The 20,631-nt window shown below is 43.7% G+C and overlaps 2 protein-coding genes across 3 annotated transcripts in view; both read right to left on the bottom strand.

Annotated features, from left to right (window-relative positions):
• Position 1: 1 nt before the first annotated feature.
• Positions 2 to 14,831, bottom strand: m6pr.L (mannose-6-phosphate receptor (cation dependent) L homeolog). The gene is given in 7 exon segments (NM_001087401.1): positions 2 to 968; positions 5,687 to 5,813; positions 6,733 to 6,863; positions 6,951 to 7,060; positions 8,406 to 8,578; positions 8,669 to 8,827; positions 14,498 to 14,831. Coding segments are annotated over 6 exon segments (822 nt in total). The 5' UTR covers position 8,827; positions 14,498 to 14,831; the 3' UTR covers positions 2 to 845.
• Positions 14,832 to 17,868: 3,037 nt separating this feature from the next.
• The window catches only part of LOC108696031 (alpha-2-macroglobulin-like protein 1), a 29,005-nt gene continuing 26,242 nt past the window's right edge, over positions 17,869 to 20,631 (bottom strand). For both annotated transcript variants that reach the window (XM_041570162.1, XM_018225012.2), the window contains exons 33-36: positions 19,947 to 20,015; positions 19,200 to 19,302; positions 18,705 to 18,746; positions 17,869 to 18,173 (exon numbers count right to left, since the gene is read on the bottom strand). In XM_041570162.1, coding sequence (XP_041426096.1) covers positions 18,706 to 18,746; positions 19,200 to 19,302; positions 19,947 to 20,015 — 213 coding nt within the window. In that variant the 3' untranslated portion in view covers positions 17,869 to 18,173; position 18,705. The remainder of the gene's footprint in view (positions 18,174 to 18,704; positions 18,747 to 19,199; positions 19,303 to 19,946; positions 20,016 to 20,631) is intronic.

Genomic DNA, 20,631 nt, shown 5'->3' with positions numbered 1-20,631 from the left:
ATATTGTGGGACCGTTTATTTTAGGACTTTTTCTTACAAAACAAATCTCAGAAAACCCCTAATAATTCACAGAATATTATAAACACCCAAAGAAAAAGCAGTGACCTTAAGGTGACAGAACAAAAAAAAAAAAGGGGGGGAGGGGACAAGGGTGGAAAAGCAAGCATGACCGGTGCAGTACTAGGTGTGTGACCTTTAATGGATACAGTGCTCATGGCAGTGGTATGTACTTTGCTGCTTATTAAATAAATCAGTAGTCGTCCCATCGGTATTAATACCTTTGGTATTACCTTGGGAGGGTTCTAGAGACTCTTCATATCTCACATCCCTGGACTGGACCCGGCAGAACCAGAGTAAAGGCCTATAACAAATCAAACTGCTTCGCTTTGCTGGTCCTCGCACACCTTATTCTGTGCATCTTTTTTGGTATTTTCTGCAGCGGTAACAATGGCCAGCCGTTGGCCAATCATCTTGTGGAGGCCAAAGTACTGGCCGAGGTTGCCTACATCACTATCCCTGCATCAGCAGATCATCTTAAAGCTCAGGCTGGGGTCTTATACCTTTAGTCTGACCTAGTTTCTTCATGCCCCTGTACAGAAGTCCTGGATTGCACAGCAAGTGCTACGCTGCGTTGGCTCCAGGCTCAAGTAGCCCGTACAGGGTCATAGCCATGCCGGCCGTAACACCAAAACAAAAGGTTATCAGGTAGTCCGGCCCCAGCCCTTTAGAGAAGCATTAGGTGAGGACAGAGCCACAAAGCAGAAGGGAGAAAACAGAGGAACAGGGGCCACAGGGCTGTGCTTCTCCCAGCTCTTATTCTATCCGGGTGACGCGATTCCTTCTCATCACATAGGTAGCAGGTGATCATCTCTTTCTTCTGGCTCCTCCCCTAGCTGATCATCCCCGACCCCTCGATAAGCCGTTTCGGAAGTTCGAGGCCGCGAGCGACACACAAAATCACAGCCGTCCTGAAAGAGAGCACAAAAAACTATGCAATAAAAATGGCAACGAAAAAAAAGTCAGGAAATCTGAGCTTCAACTTGCACCCGATTCATGGAAAAATCTATTGAGTGCAACTGAATTGACACTGGAACTTTGGAGGGATTATGGGTTAGAAACATGGTGATTTGCAGACTATACTGCGTTTATAAATTACCCTTGTGGCCGGTATTAAAGGGATACTGTCATGGGGAAAAAAATGTTTTTTCAAAATGAATCAATTAATAGTGCTGCTCCAGCAGAATTCTGCGCTGAAATCCATTTCTCAAAAGAGCAATCAGATTTTTTTATATTCAATTTTGAAATCTGACATGGGGCTAGACATATTGTCAATTTCCCAGCTGCCCCCAGTCATGTGACTTGTGCTCTGATAAACTTCAGTCACTCTTTACTGCAAGTTGGAGTGATATCACCCCCTCCCTTTTCCCCCCAGCAGCCAAACAAAAGAACAATGGGAAGGTAACCAGATAGCAGCTCCCTAACACAAGATAACAGCTGCCTGGTAGATCTAAGAACAACACTCAATAGGAAAAACCCATGTCCCACTGAGACACATTCAGTTACATTGAGAAGGAAAAACAGCAGCCTGCCAGAAAGCATTTCTCTCCTAAAGTGCAGGGACAAGTCACATGACCAGGGGCAGCTGGGAAATTGACAATATGTCTAGCCCCATGTCAGATTTCAAAATTGAATATAAAAAAATCTGTTTGTTCTTTTGAGAAATGGATTTCAGTGCAGAATTCTGCTGGAGCACCACTATTAACTGATGTGTTTTGAAAAAAAACATTTTTTCTGGTGACAGGATTCCATTAAGATTTGTATTCAGAACCTAACTGAAATCCTATTTATTTCACATGCCCACACCCTTTAAAGGGGTGTTTCGCCTTCAAACCCTTTTTTCAGTTTAGTTGTTTTCAGAGAGTTTAGCAGAAATAAAGACTTTTTCCAGTTACTTTCTATTTGTGATTGTTTTTCTAAATTTGAAGTGTAAAGTTAAATTTTTCACCTTCTAAAGCAGCTCAGGGAGGGGGGGGTCGCCGACCCTTTAACTGTTCTAATACATTTGAGCAGAATCTCTGAGTTCCATTACAGGCAGCTGTTAGAATTACAATGATACTGCTGAGAAATGTATCAACTAATGTAGCAAATTGTAACAGTTCAGAATCTGCTACTGGATCACTGAGCTGCCAGACTCAAACACCAGAGACACGAACATTAAATTTCCATTTGGGAAAAATGATAAATAAAAAATGGAAAGAAACTGAAAAAAAGTCTTAATTTCTGGTGAAAGATCTGAAAACAACTCAACTGAAAAAGGTGTTTGGAAAGTGAACATCCCCTTTAAGTGAATGGCCTTCAGGTCCCGTCAGGCAGCACATACCTCAAGATAGAGAGACCCTCCACCAACAACATTCAAATGTTTTTCCCACATAGTGTTTAAAGGGGAAATAAAGTCTAAAATAAGGCTAGAAATGGTGTATTTTGTATACTAAACATAAACATGAACTTACTGCACCACAAGCCAAATCAAACAAATGATTTATGCTTTCAAAGTTGGCCACAGGGGGTCACCATCTTGTAACTTTGTTATACATCTTTGCAAGACCAAGACTGTGCACATGCTCAGTGTGATCTGGGCTGCTTAGGGATCGTCATAAATGATCAAAACAGCACAAGTCAAATAATATCTGCCAGAAGCTGATACAGCAAGACTGATTAATAATCAGAATATACAGACTGTACTGGGTCCTGTGTTGTCATGTAATCTAATGTGGATTTTATAGTTTTTGTATTGTTTAATACAAACTTTCTCCAACTCTGCAGAACCAGTGGCTGCAGCAAAATAATCCTCCAAATAGAATCCCAGTTTATCTGTTTAAATCTGGCTCCATGATCTTTGTCCCTGCAGCTGGAGTTGGAAACAGTAAAGGGGATGTAAAGGCAAAAATAAAATCCAATACAAATCTCTACACAGTCGCCGACTGCTCTACAGGGAAACAAACAAAGTTGCTTGAGTTCTGCATGGCTGGGAAGTAAGGCGGGGGCTCCCCCTGCTGTACATAAGTATGATTGTTTCCCTGCAGAGCAGTTAGGGACCGTCTGACAATTCCTATCCACAGCAGTAAATGAAGGGAGAATTTCACTACATACAGTCAGGTTTCTTATAAAAACAGTAACCATTTTTAATTAAAATATATTGGAGATAGGTTGCTTTTTCATTAAAGAAAGTAAAAATGGGATTTTATTTTTTTGCCTTTACATGCCCTTTAATGACAAAGACCAGACACTAAGGGCTGCTTTGCCAACAAAACACTCGTTTATTCGGGAGAGAACTATGTGCTGCCTGAGGGGACCAGAGGGAACTGCAATTAACAGGTGAGAAATTTGAGCTTTCCTTCAGGCCCCCAGGCAGCACACCTCAAGAGATATTGAAAAGAAAGGGAGGGCACCAGTTTGTAACACTTTCTTGTCCGAATGCAGCCTCCATTGAAGACCACACCAGTCTATAACGCCTTGTAAATGTTATGTAAGGAGGCCCAAGTCCCAGCTTTACAGATCTGCTCTGCCGAAGCCTCTGCTCTCTGTGCGCATGAGGTTGAGACAGCTCTAGTTAATGTGATGTTAACTGTACACAAAACGGATCGTTTGCTTAAGCCATCTTGAAATTGTAGGTTTAGATGCTGCCAGACCTTTAGACGGGCCTGCAAAGTTGAGGAAAATGTTAATAGGCTTCCTGAATTATTTTGTCTAAGACATAATGAATGAGATATCTCCTGACATCCAACTTGTGCCATTTGTGCTCCTCTCTTGCTTCTTCTGAGAAAAAAAATATTTTATCTTGAGGGAGCAACTTCTTCAAGTTTTTAAACTAAAGCCTTCAGCTCCTTACCAAAGAAAAAGGCCAATCAAACGGCTTAGTGCACAACTTATTCTTAGATGCAAGATCCGCTGCCCAGTGCTTGAGCCATAGAACTCACCTTCTATCCACTGAAAGAGCTGAAGCTCTCGTCAACATCCTGATGCTCTCCACCGAAGCATCCAACAGGTATTCAGCTGCAAGTTTGATAATCTCCAGAGAATATTTTGTATCTTCGCAAGACACTCCATCTTCTATATCTTGATCCATCTGTATCAACCATAATCTAATGGAGCGAAATACACAGGCAGTGGCAACCCAGGTCTAAAAGTCGCTACAGAAGATTCAAACAATCTCTTCAGAGCCACTTCCATCATGCATCATGCCCCATCCTCCACTGGAATTGTGGTCTTCTTGGCTAGCCTAGCCACTTCCACCTCAAACTTAGGAGGATGGTCCCAAGGAGATGAAGTTTTCTCATCAAAAGGAAAAAGTGATTTAAGCTTCTTGGTTGGCGAATCTTCAGAAATCTTTCTGAATAACGTCGGAAATCACCTCATGAAACAGAAAGATTCTCAAGGACTTAGTATGCTCCAAAAACATTAAACCTTGCTTGGAGCATGGCTTATCTTCATCCTTAAGATCCATGGAGGACCTAGCAGCTTTCATCAGATCTATATTTTCCACAGGAAAGATATCAAGATATCATGAGACGAATTATGTAAAAAAAACTGCTGACGAAGTACTAGCCTGAGGCTGAGATTGGGTAGAGGCTTTAACCACATCCAAAGTTTACTGTATGCTAGACTTGAACCATGACTTAAATCGAGACATCCTCAGGCACATCCTGCTGACAATTCTCAGAAATGCAGGTAAAACGGATTCTTTTTGCAAAATCTCTAGGTCGCCTTGATTCACATACGGGACACATTTTAGATCTTTCTGTATAATTGAGTCTTCTGAGCGAGAGGACATGGCTAGCGCCCCAAAAGAAACGTACCTTGAGCAGACAATCATAGGCAGCAGCTGCTTCTATCACAAGAAGGCTGCAAACCTATTAAAACCCGGTGCTTTAAACCACTCCAGGAGAAGCACATGGAACAGCCTGATGATGTCATCAACCTGCGCCACTTAATGAAGCTGGATAGAGAAGGGGCAAAAATTCTGGCCAGGGACTTTCCACCCCCAGGGCGAGAGTGAACAAATGCGCACTGTTCAACAGAGGACCAGGCACCAAAGACTCGCTGCTGCGAATCCCCCAAATACAATCGATGTCCTAGCGATAAGATTCTGCGAAATCCTCCATCTTCCACTCTGCCAGGCAGAAGACTTACTTGCTTTCCAGAACACCCTGACATTGAAAGCCAGAAAAAACACTAAGGGGTGTGGGGGAAGGGGTATTTAAATTAAGGATGCACAGAATCCACTATTTTGGATTCGGCCGAACACCCGAATCCTTCGCAAAAGATTCGTCCGAATACCGAACCTGGAGCCTAATTTGCATATGCAACATTTTTTACTTCCTTGTTTTATGACAAAAAGTCACGTGATTTCCCTCCCTGCCCCTAATTTACATATGCTAATTAGGGTTCGGATTCAGTTTGGCCAGGCAAAAGGATTCGAATCCGAATCCTGCTGAAAAAGGCCGAATCCCAAACCGAATCTGGATTCGGTGCATCCCAACCTGTCCTTGAAGTAGGGTCTCTCTCTTTTGAGGGGTGCTGCCTGGGACCCTGAAGGAAATAAATGCTATTGCATATACAATTGACCAATACAATTAAGGACACTATGATGGTGCCCCTATGGGTCATGTATGGATTCAGTACTCACGGCCATCAGGTTTCCAAGTTCTTGCCAAAAGGTGATATTGGGAAACTGCTCCATTCCTTTGGCTCCAACCACAAAGCGCTGGTAAAGGAATCCACCAATTATGTAAACAGCAACCAGAACAGCAAACCTGGGGGTTAAAAATGGATTCCATTTTATATTCTCTCAGGAAAATCAACATGGCTGCGGACCAGATGTTTAACATATAACAATACCAATCCTTTCCTATGGATAATAATACTGCCAACCAGAGCTGCCATCGGGAATCACATGGTACTAGGTTAGGAAGTCCCTCCCTCCTCAACGGGGGCCAAATTATTAACCCTTGAGCGGAGGGATCAAGTAGAATTGTGTAGTCATCCGCCTAAACTAAACCAATTCTTGAACGTTTTCCATTCTAGAGCCAGTGATAACACGACTCCTGTTTCTCTTGCATTTTATTTTCCACAGCTTGTTAATTGCTATGTCAATGTTTGCTCTGCAGCCCAGTTTCAACCAGAATGACTTCCTTATATATAAATATAAACTGCACCGGGGTTTCTGAAGCACCGGCACAAGCTAGACCAGTGATAGGCAATTATATGAATATGAAACCCTTTCTTCTTTGTATGCGTCTGTGCAGTAATATCAATATATGTCATAGTACCCCCTTCTGTGTATGATAAGGATATAAGAAGTCACTGAGGGGTTATTCTGTGACCATATAAAGGCACAAGGCTGCAGGCTGAGTTATACAGGGAACTCTGAGTATCACTCATGTATTATAAGGGATAATGTACCCCCTACTGTAAATGATAAGGATATTAGAAGTCACTGAGGGGTTGTTCTGTGACCATATAAAGTCACATGTGGAAATGCCTGTGAAAATTGTGTGAGAATTGCAAATTTCTCACAAGCTTTAGCACGAAAGCAAGTAAAAATTCATGTGAGAAGCTTTCCATTAAAATTCAATGGAATGGAATATATTGTTGGACTACGTCATCCAGCCCTGCCCACCCCTAACTCCAAAAACCTCTCTAGGTCTCTCCATCAAAGTGAAGGAAACTCACACAATCAGAAGGATGGAGCCGACGCCGAGATGAGACTCTTCGGGAGGGCAGGCAAGGCTACTGTCCATCTCAAACAGATAGAAACATTCTCTGGATTTGTTCCTCTCTTCCTGAATAACAGCAAAGTGATCCTGCAGTAAAACAGGAGAAGTAATCAGTATCATGGATCAGGCAAGATGGAGTTTGGGATCAACCCAAGCCTGTCCCATTCCTCTCACCCCTAGCGTCTTCTTGTTGCACGAGATCATGACCATGGCTTTCCTCGCTTCATTATTGCAATGGCTGTCGTACTTGTCTCCACTTCCATAGATCAGCAGGATCCAGTCGGCTGTGGATAAGGGACTCACATTAATCCTTCAATTCACAGCTCTCTGCTTATCACTTTTCATCTGATTTCACAAAATGCATTTGCTATGATCTAATTTAAAGGGATACCAACGTCACCTTTACCTTCATTTGCACCCCTGACCGAGGGTCAAATACAATTCTTTGAGTAACAGCATTCAAAAGAGTCGTCACTACTTAAACCTGAATCTATAGCTGCCCAGACACATATAAGCTGCCGACTTTATTGATCGCTTATTAAAGGGGAAGTAAAGTCTAAAATGCTGTATTTTGTATACTAAACATAAACATGAACTTACTGCACCACAAGCCTAATCAAACAAATGATTTATGTTTTCAAACTTGGCCACAGGGGGTCACCATCTTGTAACTTTGTTAAACATCTTTGCAAGACCAAGACTGTGCACATGCTCAGTGTGATCTGGGCTGCTTAGGGATCGTCATAAATGATCAAAACAGCACAAGTCAAATAATATCTGCCAGAAGCCGATACAACAAGACTGATTAATAATCACAATATACAGACTGCACTGGGTCCTGTGTTGTCATGTAATCTAATGTGGATTTCATAGTTTTTGTATTGTTTAATACAAACTTTCTCCAACTCTGCAGAACCAGTGGCTGCAGCAAAACAATCTTCCAAATAGAATCCCAGTTTATCTGTTTAAATCTGGCTCCATGATCTTTGTCCCTGCAGCTGTAATTGGAAACAGTAAAAGGGATGTAAAGGCAAAAATAAAATACAAAACAAATCTCTACACAGTCGCCAACTGCTCTACAGGGAAACAAACAAAGCTGCTTGAGTTCTGCATGGCTGGGAAGTAAGGCGGGGGCTCCCCCTGCTGTTCATAAGTATGATTGTTTCCTTGCAGAGCAGTTAGGGACTGTCTGACAATTCCTATCCACAGCAGTAAATGAAGGGAGAATTTCACTGCATACAGTCAGGTTTCTTATAAAAACGGTACACATTTTTTAATTAAAGTTTATTGGAGATAGATTTCTTTTTGATTGAAGAAAGTAAAAATGGGATTTTATTTTTTTGCCTTTACATGCCCTGTAACCTGTGTTTGGGGCCTTCCAAACAGTCTGCCCAACTGAAACCTGGCCAAGTATCTATTGGGCAGGTGTGAAAAGACTATATATCACATTGATGAGGTCTTCTACCCCTGGGCCTACACTATAATCACTGGATAAATAAGACAAAGATCCAACAATGTATCCACCTCACCAAATTAACAAAATTCTCATTTTAATTCTTATACTTCCAACAAAGTAGGAAAGCTGGAAAAAAAGGTTTGTTATTCTGCAATAATGGTGTCCCGTCTTACTTCCGCTCATGATGTGGGTGTCGTTGATACGGCCAATGACTGAGGTATCTGTGGACCCTTCTTTAGATTGCACTAGACCCTCGTACGTGGTTTTGGTGCTGTTGCCGACTCGGCCGCACACAACAAAGGAATATTTGTAGGTGTCAGAGCCTTCCTTAGTTGTGGCCTCAAACCTAAAAACAGTATAGAAATAAAACCTTAACGGGAACCCGAAGACATTTTTCCATTGGTAAAACATTTGTATATGGGTAACAGAGCGTTACCTTTTGCCTTTAAGAGGAGCGAGTTTGGCCAAGACGGCTTGCTCAGTAGACGACTTTTTATCTCCACCCACCAGTTGGCAGTCGTCAATCAAATTATCATCAGCAGAAGCAAAAGCTAAAAGAGCAGCAATACAGACACAGCACAGGGGGGCGCCCATCCTGGGGACAAGAAAGAAGGTGTCAGCATCAGATTCTATGACAGCTACAAGCTCACCTTCTGCTTGAGGATTTCCAACAACCTCTAAGTTTAGATTCTCAACAGCTGCCCTGAGCCAATGGCGTAACTACAGAGGTCAAAGGTGGGGGGAGAAAACCATGGGGTCGTCTTACTTTATAGAAGGAAATTATTTCCCCCCTCCCCAGCCAATCTTCTACCGGAGAGCTGAGAGGGAGGATGTAGGCGGCCTGGAGATGCTGGTGGGAGGTGGGGGGATGGGTAGGAATCGCTGTGTGCCACGCCCCTTCAAATATGTTTTTGTGGGGTCTGCTTCTTCTATAGCTGAAATGTATCCCCCCTCTCCTACCTGTGAGCTGGGAGGGAGAATGTAGGAGCCTGTGACGTGGGGGGATCAGAGTGCAAGGACCCTGTGAAGTTTTTTTTTCTTTTGTTATGCCACTGCATAGAGCACACTGAGCGTGTGCAGTGCGACAGGCTCACTCCTAACTAGATCCCCTGCTCCTGCTAGAGCTGAACCTCTGGGCTGGCACAGCAGTTTTAGTCTACAACACACAGCATCTGCAGCTACATTCATTTCAATGGGATACTGTCATGGGAAAATGTGTTTTTTTCCAAAACACATCAGTTAATAGCACTGCTCCAGCAGAATTCTGCACTGGAATACATTTTTCAAAAGAGCAAACAGATTTTTTTATATTTAATTTTGAAATCTGACATGGGGCTAGATATATTGTCAGTTTCCCAGCTGCCCCCAGTCATGTGACTTCTGCTCTGATAAACTTCAGTCACTCTTTACTGCTGTTGTGCAAGTTGGAGTGATATCACCCCCTCCCTTTCCCCCCAGCAGCCTAACAACAGAACAATGGGAAGGTAACCAGATAACAGCTCCCTAACACAAGATAACAGCTGCAAATGAGTGGAGCGAGGTCCACGTGGCTGCTTTGCACAGCTGTTCAGCTGATGCCTGATTTCGGAAGGCCCAGGTCATGCTCATCCCTCTTGTGGAATGAGCTTTAATCTTGTCTGGGGGCATCAAACCTTGTGCCACATAAGCTCGTTGTATAGTCTGTTTGATCCATCTGGAGATTGAAGCCTTTGTGGCAGGAGATCCCTTCTGTGGTCCTGAACAAACAACGAAGAGTGAATCTGTTTTTCGTACCTGGCGGACCCGGTGCAGATAAAACTTTAGAGCACGTACTGGATCCAAGGAATGAAGAGCTGTTTCCTTGGGATTAGCCGGAAACAGATAGAATGTAGGAATGGTTATTTCCTGGTTGATGTGGAATGCTGAAACCACCCTTGTGGTTTATGTAGGCCACCGAGTTGTCCAACTGTATCTTTAATGGTTGGCCCGAGTTCTGCTTGCCAATGCAGTAGTCCCAGTCGAATTGCCCTCATCTCCAGTAGTTTTATGGGTAAGTGACTTTCCGCTTGGTTCCACAGTCCTTGTGCTGATTTTCCCACTAGTACAGTCCCCCATCCTGATAGGCTCGCATCTGTTGTCATCAGTTTCCACCGTGGTTCCCCGAGGGGTTTTCCCCTGGAGAGTAGTGGAGAGCGTAACCACCAGGTCAGGGACACCCTTGTCTCGTGTGATAGACGTATCTCCTGTGATAAGGACTTCCTTTTGCATGACGTGAGAATGTTCCATTGGAGCTCCCGCATGTGAATTTGGGCAAATGGAACAACCTCTATAGTCTACACCATTACTCCCAGTACCTTCATGCAGAATCTGATTGGATGACTTGTACGTGCTAGTAGGGAGTGTATCAGAGTCTTGAGTTGTGCTATTTTTTCTTGGGTTAGAGACAGTTTGTGTCGGTGTGTTGTAGTAGTCCCAGGAACACCATGGATTGACTGGGTGTCATGGAGGATTTTTCCAGGTTGATAGACCATCCGAGTTGTTGAAGTTGGGTTATTCTGGTAGTGTTGATTTTGCACAGCAAAACATAAGTACTTCTGATGTGGAGGGAAGATAGGCACGTTCAAATAAGCATCCTTTATGTCTAGAGAGGTTATGAATTGGCCCGGAGCCATTGCTGCAATGATGGATCGTAGAGATTCCATTTTGAACTGTCGTGGGCTAATTAATTTGTTGAGAAACTTTAGGTCTAGTATTGGATGCACTGACCAGTCTTTTTTGGGAACCACCAACAGGTTTAAGTAATATCCTTTGAACTGTTCTTTTGGGGGTACTGAGGAAATGACCTTTGCCTGTCTCTCTTGGCATTCTTGACATGAAAAATCGGCGAGGCGGTAAAGTTTCGAATTCTAGTTGGTAGCCATGCGTTAGAATTTCTTGAGTCCAAGAATCTGACGTGATTGCTAACCACTGTTGGGAAAAATGGAGCAACCTTCACCCTAAGGGTGCCCTGTGCTTCCATGGCCCCCCGTCATGCTGTAGAGGGCTTGTCCGACGTTCTGGTGGAGGGTTTATGTCCTTGCCAGGAGGTTCTGTTCTTACTGGCGAATCGTCCCCTGTTAGAAACTGTGTGTTGCGGCGGAGAGTGCCTAGTGTTTCTGTTTTGTGAGGGACGTAAATATTTTCCTTTACGAAAGGAAGAACGAGCCTTTGGTTGTGGAAGTAGAGTGCTCTTCCCACCTGTCGCTTGACTGATGATCTTATCAAGATCTGGACCAAAAAGGAGTTTGCCCTTAAACGGTAATGATGTTAGTGACTTTTTGAATGATAAGTCTGCAGACCATAGTTTCATCCAAAGGGACCTATGGGTGGCTATAGATAGAGTTGATGCTCTGCTGACTACTTGTGTTGCATATAGGGCTGCCCCACATATGTATTCATTAGCTTCCTTAATCTGTGATGCCAGTTGAGACAGTTCCTGTCGTGGAACTACAGCAAGGATTGTTTGAACCAGAGAATCTGACCATGTTTGTACGGCCCTGCTCACCCACGCTGTGGCTAGGATAGGACGAAGGGCAGAGCCTGAAGCTGAGAATAGAGAACGGAGTAGCCCATCCATTTTCTTGTCCATCTGATCCTTAAATGAGGAGGAATCAGGGACTGGCAACGCCATGTTCTTTGATAGCCTGGATACTGGAGCATCAGCAGAAGGCGGTGTAGACCATTTTTCTGAGGCGTCTGCTGAAAAGGGATAGAGCTTGAGGAATCTACGGTTTGGTTGGAAATGGCTCTCAGGCTTGTCCCATTCTTTTCGAATTATTTGCTCCAGCAGTGAATGAGTAGGAAAAGTTGGTGAAGACCTACTGTTTCTTTTGAACAGGAAGTGTCTGTGCTGGACTCTGGTTCCTGCAAATTGAGAGTTTCCAACACAGAGACTATGAGGTCATCGACTGCTTCGGAAGAGAATTTTGATGGTTCTTCTTCCTGACAATCTGAACTGTGAGATGCCTCACCCTCTGATAGACACAGTCTATCCTATCTATCTGGGGGCATTGGTGAGGGGTCTCTGGAGTTATCCACACTTTCCTCATCTGAGGAGGAAGGAGCCCTGCGTTTGGATCCCCTCTGTCTGGGGTTATCCAATTTGGAAAGGATCTTGTCTAGTGACAATGCCAGCTTTGGTATGCCTGTAGCTATCTGGGCTGCCCAGTCTGGGATAGGCAGTTGGTATGCCTGTAGCTATCTGGGCTGCCCAGTCTGGGATAGGCAGTTGGACTATTGCCTGGACAACAGTAGCGCTAGTAGCAGGGCCCTGAGGGGTTTGTTCGGCCTGTACCTGAGCAGGGCCTGGGATTTCCTTATCAGGCTCAAGTGGTTTGCATTTTGAGCATAGAGGGTCTTTGTGCCCAGAGGGCAATCTCTTGCGGCACTTGGCACAGGCCAAGTATCTGACAGAGGTGGCCGGGGTGCCCCTGGAAAAGAGGGCCTCACTGTTTGTCTCAGACATGATGTGGTAAGGAAATGGTTTTTGGGCCTAAGGGTGAAAAGGCTTAAAGGAATAGTTCAGTGTGAACATAAAAACTGTGTAAATAGATAGGCTGTGCAAAATAAAAAAATGTTCCTAATATAGTTAGTTAGACAAAAATTTAATGTATAAAGGCCGGAGTGAACAGATGTCTAATAAAACAGCCAGAATCCAACTTCCTGCTTTTCAGCTCTCTAACTCTGAGTTAGTCAGTGACTATAAGGGGGGCCACATGGTACATTTCTGTTCAGTGAGTTTGCAATTGATCCTCAGCATTCAGCTCAGATTCAAAAGCAACAGGTATGACCCATGTGGCCCGCCTCAAGTCTCTGATTGGTTACTGCCTGGTAACCAGGGTAACCAGTCTGTGTAAACCAAGAGAGCTGAAAAGCAGGAAGTAGTGATCTGACTGACGTATTATACATCAAATAACTCCAGCCTTTATACATTACATTTTTGGCTAACTAACTATATTAGATACATTTTTTATTTTGCACAGCCTATTTATTTACCCAGTTTTTATTTTTACACTGAACAATTCCTTTAAGAGCCGTCACCGCGCTGGGTAAAACAAAGCAAGGGGCTAGTTAAACTGATTGCCGTGTCCCGCTCCAAGTACAGCGCCCACCATGGTTCACTGTTCCATATGTCCTACCTCCTGAGGACACAACAAAAAACTGGACTAGGCTCCGCCCGCTGGGGGGTATAGCCAGCAGAGGAGGAGCTAGTTTTCTTTATTGTTGTGTCCTATCTCCTAATGGCATCAGCTATACCCCATGGTTCCCTGTGTCCCCCAAGCAGACACTAGAGAAAATGTCTAGCCCCATGTCAGATTTCAAAATTGAATATAAAAAAATCTGTTTGCTCTTTTGAGAAATGGATTTCAGTGCAGAATTCTGCTGGAGCAGCACTATTAACTGATGCGTTTTGGAAAAAACATATTTTCCCATGACAGTATCCCTTTAAGCCCTTTACGGAGAAGTCCGCCTTAAAAACAGCTTTTAGGCCAAATGAAAAAAGAAAATGTCATTCTAAGCATTAGGAAAAATTTAAAGGGGGGTATCTTCCAGGTAAAGGGGTGGTTCACCTTTAAGGTAACTTTTACTGTGTTATAGAATGGACAATTCTAAGCAACTTTTCAATTGTTTTTTTTTTTTTTTTAAATTTCTATAGCTTTACAGTTATTTGTCTTCTTCCTGCTTTCAAAAGGGCGTCGCTGACCCCATCAAAAAAAACAAATGCTCTAAGGCTTCAAAATGTGTTATTGCTACTTTTTACTCATCTTTCTATTCAGACCTCTCCTATTCATATTCCAGTCTCTTATTCAAATCAAAGCACGGGAATGTGGATCCTAGCAACCAGATGGCTGAAATTACAACCTAGAGAGCTGCTGAATAAAAAGCTAAATAACTCAAAAACCACAAATAATAAAATAGGAAAACCAATTGCAATTTGTTTCAGAATATCCCTCTCTGCATCATCGTAAGAAATCATTGAAAACTGAACCACCCCTTTAATTCCTAGTGCAAAATGCAGTGTATGGGTGTAGTTCCCCTTTCTTTCAGTGACACCACATGAGCTGAAAGGACACCATGTGACTGACACAAGACACTCACGTGATCAGAGCTGCAGGATCTTGTCTATGCAGGCTCCCTTATACCCCTCCCCCATATATTCTACAGAGAGCACTTTGCTGAACCGGAAGTGCCTCAGGCAAAGGAAATTGTGCAGGAACAGGAAGTGTCAGTGGATTACTATTGTTACCTGTATCCTTTCCTGGGATTCCAGTGGCTTTGAACGTTCTTTCTCGTCACTTTGTCGCACAAGCAGCTTCCCAGTAGCAGTAGCCTTGTGTTCCCAGGCAGGAATGAGGTGCACAACCATTAACTGGGCGCTCACTCACCCCCAAAGCCTTGAACTTCAGTTCCCCCCCGAAACGCCGCTCACATAGTAATAACAACGCTCTGCTGAGGGATATTCGTCCCCTCAACCCGGAACACACCGCTAAACACCTGCAGCCTCTGATAGAGGAACAATCAATCCGCCCAGCACTTGCCACTCAGCTCTACTGTCTCCTTCCGCACAGCTAATCTCGGTGTCACTGGTCTCCTCTCGCGAGACTGTTGCGTCACGACGGCACGTATAGGAAACGCAGTGACGCGGCGCGTAGCCGTGCTGTGGTAATGATTCAGTACCTCAGTGGTGCTGATACAGACAGTATAATGTTGCTCTGTAGTGTTTCCCCTGTGGAACAAATACTGTTGGTTCTTTATACTCTGAGTTCCACCTCCAAACTGATTCTTGCCCTGCCAACCAGTCTGTATGCGCTTTGGGCTGATGAGTTTCTCCTTAGTGGCCAACACTGTGCTCTCGGGTGTATTACATTGACTGTCTGTGTATAGAGAAGGACTGAACCCTAAATAAGTCCACTATACAATCCCCCCATGGTTTATATTTACATAAATAAGGATAAAGGCACATATAATGCCCAGAAATTGGTGTAACGAGAGACCCACTCAATTGAATGTAAATGTGGGAGAGAGGGGGGTCCAGTAAGGAAATTATAGGATAAGATGGGGGCAGTGTAGGATTTTTTCTTCCAATAGACAGCACTCCAATGATATTAAAACCGTCTTTATTTATAGGACAGCAGCACAGATGCAACGTTTCGAGCGGCACCCCACTCTTTGTCGAGCATGAGTGGGGTGCCGCTCGAAACGTTGCATCTGTGCTGCTGTCCTATAAATAAAGACGGTTTTAATATCATTGGAGTGCTGTCTATTGGAAGAAAAAATCTGTATGGTGGAGAACCTTTGTGAACAGGTCTCTGGACATGCACCCAAGAACCAATTGGCCGAAGTAACAGGTGCGGTTTAATTGTATTTACAATTGAGGCAGTGTAGGATTGACACCTTTTCTGGAAAAAAAATACCGGCCTTCCTATATATTAATATTTTTCCCCTATTAATAACATCGGGATCAACCATTATTTTTACCAACCAGGCCGGTAAAATACTGGCCAAGTGGCAACCCTATGGCAGTGGGTGGGCTAAACAGGGGTTAAGGTACGGAACGCATTTAAGGACAGATCCTCGAGGGAAATCGCTCTTCTGCATGGAATCTCCTAAAGCAGAGGAATGCAGCATCACCTGCTTTTTCTCTCACCCACCCTCAAAGGCTGACATCACTCCTGGGTCCTCGGTCCTTCAACCTTCAGCTCTTCCTCCTTAGCCCTCCCTCCTCAGGCATCAGCCGACAGCCCTCCCTCCTCAATACAAACGCTCTCTGTCCTTAGCCCTCCACCCTCAGCTGTCAGCCCTCCCTCCTCGGTCCTAAGTACAAACACTCTCGCCCCTCAGCCCTCCCTCCTCAGCTCTCCACCCTCATCCCTCCGTCCTCAGTACAAACACTCTCCGTCCTCAGCCCTCCCTCCTCAGCTCTCCACCCTCAACCCTCCCTCCTCGGTCCTCAGTACAAACACTCTCCGTCCTCAGCCCTCCCTCCTCAGCTCTCCACCCTCATCCCTCGGTCCTCAGTACAAACACTCTCCCTCCTCAGCTCTCCACCCTCAACCCTCCCTCCTCGGCCCTCAGTACAAACACTCTCCATCCTCAGCCCTCCCTCCTCAGCTCTCCACCCTCATCCCTCCCTCCTCGGTCCTCAGTACAAACGCTCTCCACCCTCAGCCCTCCCTCCTCAGCCAACAGCCCTCCGAACGCTGGTGACTTTTTGCTAGCGTTACATCAGCAGTGTGAGTGTTTCATAGTGAAGTTTCGCTAGCGTTCTGCCTAGCGAAACTTCGTTAGTCCTCTTACGCTTAGGTCAATTTGAATAGGGCAGGTCCATTAAAGTTGTATGGACGTCTTTATTAGAGATGTTGCTGAAAATGCTTGACATGGCCACTTTCTATTACTAATGTCCAACGAACCAGAATAAACACATTAAAGATCCTCTAATGCCCTAGACATGAGCCCACCCTAAAACAAATGTTCCATGCCCCTCAAACGTCTGGAATGTTAACACAAAAAATTAGTAATAACAATTTGTAGTCTTACAGAGCGTTTGTTATTTTAGATGGGGTCAGTGGAAGCAGCTTAACTAGACAGGGTCAGGGACAGGATAATCAGACTTAGAATCTCACCCAGAAACTATTGAAAATAGACCTACGTGGGGCAGTGAGTCAGTGTCGGACTGGCCCACCAGGATACCAGTGGGCCTCTTGCTTCTAACTATTTAGTGCATTTCCAGCATATGATGTCACAGACATAAGATTGAGGAGGATGTATCTTCATTTTAGTAGTTCGCCTGGTCTGAGGTAGCGAAGTAAACTCTGTCGAAAGAAGTAAAATCCACATCTTAGCGAACCTGCCGAGTTACGACCATTCACCAGAGCGAAATGTCACCTGCGATTGGGTGTGAACAAACACTATTGACTGTCTCGTTCGCTAGCGAATTGTTCTTTACGCCTGTTAGTGAATTGGCAATGTGCCTGTGGATGGCAACGCTGGTGAATTGTCACTAGCCACTTCGCACTTTAGTGAATCTGCCCTATTGTGTCTGCTAGAAACCTTGCTTTTTACACTATCTGGTATCTTCTACAAGCTTTAAGAGATGGCCCAGCCCGTCACAGTCTAGGGGGGGGTTTCATGCAGATAAATAAATAATAGAGTAGGAGACAAGCCATGGTGAAAATCTTTGTTCCCACTCTATATGCCATGGATATCTCTGTCCTTACAAAAGGGGCCTCTTGGAGTAAGAAGAACCAAGTCTTTCTTTGGTGGAACTATGAGAAGTTCAAAGGCTTTCTGCCTAGTTCAGTGAGAGAATGGACATCTGCTCTCCTAAATACACCTGGAAGCCCAACTTGAAGGGCATGATGTCCTAAATATTCTTTAAGCTATGACTGATATACTGATATTTCATGCGATAAAGATCAAAATTTAAGTGAGACTTGAACAACCACTGTTTTAGCATATACGTGCAATGCCATTGGTTTTTTTTAGGTCAGCAGATCAGAAGTAACATCTGAAATGTCCCAGGAGCAAAGGAGAGCTGGAGATACCAGTACTTGGCTTCCCAGTGACCCTGCATTTGCTCCTCCACTAAATAACCATTTATATATGGGTGCAGTGCATTGGAACTCAGCATTGTGGCTTCTCTTCAATGTGACCCTTGTTTTAATGGTGTCAACATTACTATTTTATAAGACAGCAATTTACACAATTTCATCATAATTGTTTTCTAAATACAAAATTGCTTTCAAATGAATGGATTTTTTTGTCTTCTCTCCATATGTCTTGAGGTTTCTCCACAAGTCAGTTCCTCAACCGTCCTGCCAATCTTCCTGTCTCATGTTATTGCTCTTCATGCCAGCTGGTATTCATCATACTTTCATCCCAAATAAACCTGGAATGAGGACACCTTAAGAACACACTTCCATCTGTAGTGAGAAACAAACACATATTTGGATTTTAGACTACTGCATTTTGGCATTCTGTGGAAGGCTCAGTGGTGCAGTGATTGGCATTGCTACCCTATAATTCTGGGGTTCAGGAGTATACACCTCAAAAGGTCTGCCAATTTGGTCATTTTACATAGAAATGATTGTCTGTTTCATCCTGTTTGGCTCCAGACTATCAGTCTCGGATGTAATACCTGACAATGGGAAATCCTGTTGGCCACTGATCTTCCTCCATGTGAATGAGGATTGGAGTCATTAGTTGCACATCTCTTTCTATTTGGATGTTCTGAGCTGAGAAACCTGGCTAGTTACTCAATCTGGTTGTTCACTGAACCCTCAGGTGGATGTCTGGAATCAGCCAGTCTGTGAATGTTGTAGTTCTATGTGGGATGTTATGTTGTAGGTCACAAACACTACATATGTATTGAACAAAACTGGCTCACTGGGAAGATAAACATGTGTTTAATCTATAAATGTATTTTATTATATTTTCCAAACACATACACTTGCCTTAAAGTCTGGACAGGTTGTACATTGCATCGGCTTCTTCTTCTGTAATACAAGGGCATGACATTAATATAAAAGCTTGTCTAAATGTTAGCAGAGCTTGGTGGAAGTTGTAGTATCTTTAGGCTCTGTACAAAGTGGGGTAAACTAAAGCAGCAGACTTAGGTAGGGGGATCCTAGGTAGAGTGAGATACAGTAGGTTGGCTTCAGAGACCCTTGGAATTAATAGTTTACACACAGTACTGCATTCATCAGGAATCTGGAAGGTCTCTGTTAAGGGAGATGGTGATGATTTTACTCCACCGCATCTATTAAAGTCCATCTGCCTGATTACATTGACTTCATAAAGGAACATCTCCTTACACAGTGAGGATAGATTAGACCAAATATTTTCCTTCTCCTACAACTGGTTATGTGTAACTTAAAGCCATTATTTAATATTAAGTATAAAAAAAAAGAGATTGGTGCTAGTTGAATACATTATTATTCCATTAATACCTCTTTGGTAAAAGTCATACACCTTCACCAGCTGTGAAGCCAAATTTTCCACCGGGACATCTTGTTTTGCCAGGAAGGAGAAACACTGAGTTTCATGGGAGAGCTGCAAGAAACCAAAAGATTCATCAGAGGCGATCAAAGAATAGGGGGCAGTCAGCTCTAGAGGTATAAATGGAGATGAGGAGAACTAGGACTTGCACACATTGGAGTCAAAATAACCACAGCATCAATGACTTGCACTGCAGGAACTCCTCAGACCACCACAGCAGTTGCATCTCGTAATCCGGCTGGTTTGTGCCATCTGCATTCTGTACAACTGTAAATCCAATGCAGCCTGAATGGGATGCCATATCTGATAACCATGTACACCACCAGGAATCCCATAATTCTTATTGTGGCTAAAGAGGAAGTTCTACCTTTCTTCTTGACTTCATGCCATCTTCTGTACACAACAATGTCCATATCCAACTTGAATTCTTTTTTGACAGATTACTTTTCTATTCAGTATTCATTTCCCCCATCTGTTTGTGCGTTTGACTGCTATGTTACATGGGACCCAGTGGCAGATTACCAACAGGGCCCATAGTTTCCAGGTGGTCCAGCACTGTGGAGTGTGGCATGCAACTACTGGGGCTGGCATCCAGATTATTCAGGAAACTGAATCAGTCTACATCATACTAAACATTCATGTTCTTAGGCACTTTCTGGGACCAAACACATCTCAATCTTTGTTATTAAACCCCTCACCTCATTTATATAAATCACTATTTCATCCATTTTGATTTCAATCTTCTTTACCAAGGGGTGGTTTTCGAGCTACATGAAGGGAAACAAAGAGAAAAAATGTATAAAAGCACAAGGAAAAAAAAGAAAGCTCTATATATACATCAGAATTAGAGGCACTAGCATTGAAACACACCAACTAATGTACCTCCCTCTCATCAGATAATGATCCAGTGGGGTTCTAGGGCTCATTTATTAAGGTGCAAAATACAAAAATAATAACTGCAAGTACTATGTATTTTTCCTGCTATGCATTTTGTTACACCTGGAGGCAGCGTACTGAAATCTTCAGAAAAGAGCACAGGAGCTCCAGTGCGTGTATGATCAGTCTCCTTTTCAGTTCTCTGTATCCTCATTGGTTGATTAAGTTTAAGTAAAGCTGTACAGGGATTGGATAGGTGAAGTAGGATCTTCCCCTCCAGCCCATCCAATCCCAATACCGGGACTAAATCAACCAATAAGGATACCGAGAACTGAATAGCAGAAAAATCATGCACATGGGATTTCCAGTCTTCTCTTCTGATACTTGCAGCGCGCTGACAACAGGGGGGCCCCTGATCACCAATGACTTTTTATAACATGTGGCTTTTTATAACTTAGCTCTGTCTGTGTGGGGTGGGTGAGATATGGGGTGGGGCTTGGGGGTGGG

Source organism: Xenopus laevis, chromosome 7L (assembly GCF_017654675.1).
Source record: "Xenopus laevis strain J_2021 chromosome 7L, Xenopus_laevis_v10.1, whole genome shotgun sequence".
Lineage (NCBI taxonomy): Eukaryota > Metazoa > Chordata > Amphibia > Anura > Pipidae > Xenopus > Xenopus laevis.
Note: the sequence above shows the minus strand (reverse complement) of the source record. Positions and strands in the feature narration are given on the sequence as shown.